Genomic DNA, 7,018 nt, shown 5'->3' with positions numbered 1-7,018 from the left:
GGGACGGTTGCCTTCTCAGTTAGAGAAGTTTGGTTCCAGGTAATTTCATATTACAGCGCTCATGCTGTGCCAATAATAGATGCCAGATGAAACAGAATACGCATGTTAACTTTTAAAGGATGCCCCGAGGCAAATACATATTTTCCTTACTCCATGCAGCTAATTTCTGATTGGCAAAGAACAGCATTAAGATCAGTCATAATCTTTCCTTGTTTTCTTATTCCTTGGATGAAAAATTTAACCACACAAATTCTCAAACCTGATATCGAATTAACTTCCAAGATGTTTCTGTACTCATTTCAACAATGAGTCAGAAGAGAGTTTGTGTTAAATAACGTGTCATCTTTAGCCACTTCTCCGCTGAGGAAAAGTGGGTGACACTGCAAGAGATAGGACACTTTGGATGATTTAGGGTGAAGATGCCTTTGGGCCTGCTGTACACCTACATACTTTTGCTTAACAACTGCAGTTCAGGAAAACCCAGAAAAAGACAGGCTCTCTGAGAGAATGTTTGACTTCCCCACAGGTGGTTTAGGGTGCTTTAACACAATGGCACTCAAAGCAGGATGAAGTGGAGAAATTCTGAGGTCTTAGAATTTCTAGGAGGCTTGGACTCTGTTTGGAAGTGAACAGCTAACTGTGGATTGTGTCCTTCTATTTGAATGCGACTTTAAGTGGTACTCGTCGGTTGAACACTGCTGCTAACTTTGTGTCCCAGATTTGACAACCTTCCCTTGTCTTCCTATAAATGGGCCTCACTTGCCTTCTGGTACTTTCTTTCATACAGGTCCCCATAAAGCCAAGCCCCTGCCGCTCCCACAAAAACAACAGGGGTCACAGTCCCATAAAACTCTCAATCAGAAAACTACCCCAAAATAAGCTTTATTGCAAGAAAAGTGACATATTTGATACATAGACCTACAAAAACAAACAAGACCCAAAACCATTAGTTTTTCTCACAAACACTTGATTACAAATTTACACTGTTTCTTTTTTTTTAGTTATTAAAACAAAAGAACCCCAAACTGGATATAACTGGTGACTAATCTTTGGTCAGAACAGGTGTGAGAGGAACAACCCAGAGCCTGCATGAGCTTTGGCCATTTCACATATGAGGTTTGGTCACTGGTCCAGGGACAGGTTCTTGGGTTGAGAAGAACATGGGAGACGTACTCTTATTATAGCACATCTGGTACAATATCTTTTTAAATGACTAAAGCAAACTAAAAATCAATTCATTGTACAAACATCTTTCATACACAATAGGCTATGATAAAATGAGGCATATGGTGTATAACTACAGTATTAATGAAAATTCTAAAAAAAATGGATTTAAAAAAACAACATATATTCCTTGGCTGTACTGCATGATTTGTTTGCACATATGGCAATCCTGAAATAGCTTGAACATAATAAATGCACCATTAATCTAAGACAGCACCAAACACTACAGAACGCCAGGTGTTCCTTTTCAAAGGAACGGCAGTTCTTCAGCTGCCTAAGTACCACAAGTACGCAGCACACCCTGGGTACGAATGAGGTGTTGTGGGGAGCACATGTGCTTCCTTGAGGTTATGAGAAGGAAATACAGTACGGTTTGGCCTGCAACGCTACTGGTCTCACAAGCAGTCAAGGTATTTTGCTACAGTGTTGTGCTTCATCTTCATTGCCTGGTGTGTCTGGTGATGTGAAATATCGTCACAATGAGCTGCTCTGGCTTTGATCTCCTTCGTAAAGGAGCGAATGACACTTCCGTCTTTTAAATTATTGATTACACTGCCCATTCAGCTCTGCGAGGCTTTCTTTAAGATAATCAGATGTGTACCAGTTGGACGACTGGCAGAAAACCAAAGGAAACATCTCTTGAATCTACTGAATTTTTAAAAAGCACCTCTAAAAGAAATAGCTCAAATTTATAAATCTAAAGAAAAACAAGTGAGTTTCCCTTTTTGTTTACATAGTTTGTTCATTTCTCCATATATTACTGCATTAAAAATAAATAAACATCTATATTTTTTTAATTAGCAACTATAGCAAAATACCCAAAGTGTTACAGACTGCTAACAGGAAAAAAAAAGCTCACATTATTTTTGTGCATTTAGTGCCATATGCTGATCTCTTGAACATTTACGTTTTTGGTTTTTTTTTAATATATTTTAAAGTGAAGTTATATAAAAAATACAGTAACCACGGTTGCCTCTGTACTCAAATCTTTGGCCACACCAGAGTCTAAATTATCCCACCCTGTGAGGGTCAACATTCTGAAGCTGAGACAGGGAGGAAAGAAACAAAAGTTGTCTTTTTTTCCTCCTTAAAACTAGTCATTGATTCTCAAAGGCTTCTGAAGGCTGGCTGTGCAGGGATTTGAGCCTGGAACCAAGTCTGCAAGTGTTAATAGAGTTGAATCTGCAGCCTCATTCTGAGAGCCTCCCCGAGTTCCCCTAGGAGGTAGTCATCCTCATTGCTGTCTTCCAGTTTCTTAAGCTCCTTCTTCTTGTAGAGAGGGATGCTCATGATTTCCAGTGTGTAAGTGCCAGGCACCGGCTTCCTCTTGGCCGTGTGCAAGTAGCTGAGCCCGTTCCTTTGGTGGATGCGGAAGATGCCATCGTCATTCCCTTGGGAGATGACATAGCGGATGTGGTTGTTGAGGGGCTCGATGGCGGGCATGAGTTCCAGGATGTGCTCCTTAGAGCCAAGGCCGGAGAGGTTGAACTTCATTCTCATGGGGCTGTCCATGTCCACACTCTCCAGGCTGATCTGTTCAACCTGAAGAAAGAGCAGGAAATGATGTGGGAGGAGCAGCTGCAGCACAGGAGAGGACCCGGAGGGGGACTGGCTGCTGGGGCTGCAGCCACAGCAACAACCTATTGATCCCCTTTTCTGCACTTTAGGGAGTAGTGCTTGGGAAGGAGGTGACTTTAGCTTCATGTGGGCTGGGAGCAAAGGTCAATTCCATAGTGTGTGTCCTGTAAAGCTCTGGGCCTTACCCAGGTGACGTTACAGGGCTGAGCTTACAGACAACATTCACATTTCAAGTTTTTCTGATGAGTTTGTGGAATACCATGCTTCTTAATAATAAAGATAATTTAGAAAATAATTGCTTTTTTTTTCTTGCTGGGGTCAAAAGAAGTGCAGCTGTTATCCACCAGCAGGGACTGTCCCCAGAGGAATCTGCACTCAGAAGGCTTGGCTTGGTTTGTAAGGCCCACAACGCACAAGCTGAGTGCGGGAGTGTGTTTGCTAAGAGCCCTTGGTTCAGAGGGAGGGGACTGCAGTCCTCAGGGCTCAGATTTGGATCCGCTTTGGTAAAAACCAGTGGGGCAGGGACCAGATAAATCAAGTCTCACTTGATCAGAGGGATGGGAGGTTCAAGGATGTTATCTTAGTAAAATAAATAACAAAACAAAAAACAAACAAAAAAAGACAACAACCAATGCTTTGACTGGGCACCTGTTGGCTACAGTGGCCCCGAGTGCCCATCGTGTTCTGACAGACTCACATCCCAAGTCCCACATTGGGAAGGTTTCACAGAGAGAATTTCTGGATTTGATGAAAATCTCAATCATTATATTTACCTCAGTGAGGTACCTTAGTCTATTTAAGGTAGATGTAACGCTGGCCTATTTATTATTATAAAGTAGAATCATAGACCTTTTGGCTAGAAAAATCTCGTTTTATAGATAAAGTTTCTGAGCAAGTTGCCCAGTTCACACAGCCAGTTAGCTGTTTTTGGTGGAGGAATTTCTCAGTAACATTCACTGAAGGGGGTGGTGCTATCCCTGATCTTAGGGAAAACATCAACATTTCTAGATATTACAAGTGAGATTCACTGAACAGGTGTAATATACATGCCAGGTACCGTTCTAAGCACTTCACATTATCAACTCAATTAATCCTCCCATCACCCTTCAGCAGTATTTTTATTCCCATTTTATAGGTGAAAAAGTTGAGACAGAGAGAGGTTAGGTAAACATGCCCCATGTAATGTGAGTAACAAGTGGAGGGCCAGGGGACATAGTCAAAATCAGGCAGCCTGTGGCCCACCCCTCAAATGTCTCTGCTAAAGGCCATTTATGACCAAGAAACACCAGCAGCAGGCAATTTAGATCTTCAGTTCTTTATAAACTACAAGTTATTTGGAGATATCATCTTATGGGAGGAATACCTAACTTACAAATGTCACAGAATAGGAGACCAGACCTACTTGGCTTACCTACTGAAAATGAAAATCAGCCTGCTTTACTATAAATGCATAAAACAGAACTGGGCACATTTAAAATAATTTTTGAATCATTTCAAGTAAGTATTTCTAGGTGGGCATCTTATGCCCTTTGGCATAAATAAAAAAGAAAAAACATATGACATGTGAATCTTAAAGTCTTCCCCCACCTCCCCGTCCTTGTGTTTTGAGCTAAAAATCAACTAATTTTATTTACTTGTCTCTGCCATGTTGAGTCCATTAATTTAGCCATTAAATTTCAAGCTAGTTTTAGCTTCACTGAGCCTGAAACCTACATAAAGGTTTACTGCATCATATACATGACTCCATATGGATAAAATCTGATACAAAACAAAAGTGAGGTTTACTCACAGCAGAGGGTTCGGGCTCATGAACACTTCTCTTCTGCCTGCCTTCTTTCTTAGAGTAGCCGTTGATTTTGCACTCATAACAGGCTTCCGGGGACAGAGCGTTTTCCTCATCCACCTCTGTGTCCATTGGCAGGTACTGCCCTTTGTTAAATCCCATTCCTGAGACACAGTGGCTATTTGCAACAAGAAGCAAGGTGTTGTTAGATTTTATCCTTAACTTTGACTATAGCTTTCCAGTGGTAGAGCAAAGACTTTTCAGAAAAAACACCAACAAAGCAAAATCTAAGCTCATACAAATAAAAACCTAGTAGTCTCTGTAGCTCTTTTCTTTAACACTTCATACACAAGATTTTCTCTTATTTTGAACAGCAAAATTCTGAGAATGAGTTTTAAGCTTCCCCCAATTTTTTTCTTTAATATACCTTTTAAACTTAAGCATAGTTAGTATACAAAATTATACTAGTTATATTAGTCTCAGGTGTGCAATATAGTGATTCAGCATTTGTATACCTTATAATGTGATCAACCCACTAATTTTAGTAGTAATCAGTCATCATACAAACTTATCACAATATTATTGACTATATTCCTCTTCACCCTTTTCAGCAATCCCCCCCATCTCCCTCCCCTCTGGCAACCATCCTTTGGTCTCTCTTTCTGTGGGTCTGTGTTTGTTGTTTAGATTTCACATATAAATTAAAACATACATTATTTTTCTTTCTCTGACTTATTTTACTTAACATAATACTCTCTAGGTCCATTCATGTTATCACAAATCACAATATTTTGTTCTGCATAATGTTCCACTTTGTATGTGTACCACATCTTTTTTTATCCATTCACCTATCAATGAACATCCAGGTTGTTTCCATATCTTGGCTATTGTAAACAGTGATGCAGTGAGCACAGGGGTACCTATATCTTTTCAGATTAATGTTTTCATTTCCTTTAGTGGCATCCCCAATTTTTAATCCCAATTAGATGAAGCACTTGAGTGTAGTTAACTGGGGAAAGCAAAAGCAGAGTATGAAGTTCCAAGAGAGTGCTAAGAGAAGTCCTGTTCACAACAAAGCTCTCTGCTGTAATGACTAAGATTTCTCAAGTCCTATTTGAGTTAGTGAAAGAGTCAATGTCTAGACCAGTGATGGCGAACCTTTTGAGCTCGGTGTGTCAGCATTTTGAAAAACCCTAACTTAACTCTGGTGCCGTGTCACATATAGAAATTTTTTGATATTTGCAACCATAGTAAAACAAAGACTTATATTTTTGATATTTATTTTATATATTTAAATGCCATTTAACAAAGAAAAATCAACCAAAAAAATGAGTGTCATAGGTTTGCCATCACTGGTCTAGACCATGCTTTTTGTTTCAAGCATTATTATGTAACAACTAGAGGCCCAGTGCATGAAATTTGTGCAGGGGGGGGGGTGTCCCTCAGCCGGGCCTGCATCCTCTCCAATCCGGGACCCCTCGGGGGATGTCCGACTGCCTCTCACAATCCGGGACTGCTGGCTCCTAACTGCTCGCCTGCCTGCCTGATCGCCCCTAACTACCTCTGCCTGCATGATCGCCCCTAACTGCTCCCTTGCTGGCCTGATCGCCCTTAATCGCCTCTGCCTCGCCCGCACCCAGGACCCAGGATTCCCTCCTCTGGCTGGTCACAGGCACCCAGGACCCGTGGGCGGGTGGCTTCACCTGGGTCACGGCCCAGGACCTGTGGGCGGGTGGCTTCACCTGGGTCATGGGGTGGGAGGCTTGTCCCTTTCCCGGGCTGCAGGTGCAGGCACAGCCACTGGTGCCTAGGACCGCAGGGCTGGTCTCCATTCCTCTCTCGCAAACTCATTTGTGCTTGGCTGGTCCCTATTCCTCTCTCCCCAGTGTTGAGTGTCCCCATTCCTCTCTCCCCAGTGTTGAGTGTCTGAGCAGTTATAGCGTGATGGCGTGAGGGCATGATGGCATGACAACCATTTGCATGTTAACTCTTTATTATATAGGTTGGTGGACAGATAAGTCCTCCCCCCTCAGTGCCTGTCTCATACACTGCTCTTTCTGAGGAAGAGGACCCTGAGTGACTCCTCAGTTCCCAGCTTCCATGCTGTTGAGCACAGGCTGCCTTGATGGAAGGAGACAGGTGGCCAGCACCCCAGGCCCAGCCCACAGGGCTTGAGAGGTTGCACTTGGGAACATGTGATGGGCTGGAGGAAACCCAGCCCTGTGGAGCCAGCCTGGCACTGAGCAGTGCCACACCAATGAGGCAGGTCTTCCATGGGCAATAATATAAAGCCTGATGAACAAAGAGAGGGACACACTCCTTCTTCAGGAACCACTAGACTGGCACCTGTCAAAATTCATAGAAAAATCTAAGAGAAGCCATTTCCACTTGTGCCTCACAACCCAGGTGTCTACAGCAACACGTAAGCTGCAT

At 42.5% G+C, this 7,018-nt stretch overlaps 1 protein-coding gene across 1 annotated transcript in view; it reads right to left on the bottom strand.

The window, feature by feature from the left end:
- Positions 1-1,918: 1,918 nt before the first annotated feature.
- FBN2 (fibrillin 2) overlaps positions 1,919-7,018 on the bottom strand; it is a 242,315-nt gene continuing 237,215 nt past the window's right edge. Inside the window, 2 exon segments of the mRNA XM_006081068.3 lie at positions 1,919-2,766; positions 4,592-4,763. Coding sequence (XP_006081130.1) covers positions 2,392-2,766; positions 4,592-4,763 — 547 coding nt within the window. The 3' untranslated portion in view covers positions 1,919-2,391.

This window comes from Myotis lucifugus, unplaced genomic scaffold (assembly GCF_000147115.1).
Source record: "Myotis lucifugus unplaced genomic scaffold, Myoluc2.0 scaffold_0, whole genome shotgun sequence".
NCBI classification, from domain to species: Eukaryota; Metazoa; Chordata; class Mammalia; order Chiroptera; family Vespertilionidae; genus Myotis; species Myotis lucifugus.
This window is presented reverse-complemented; position numbering and strand designations above follow the sequence as displayed.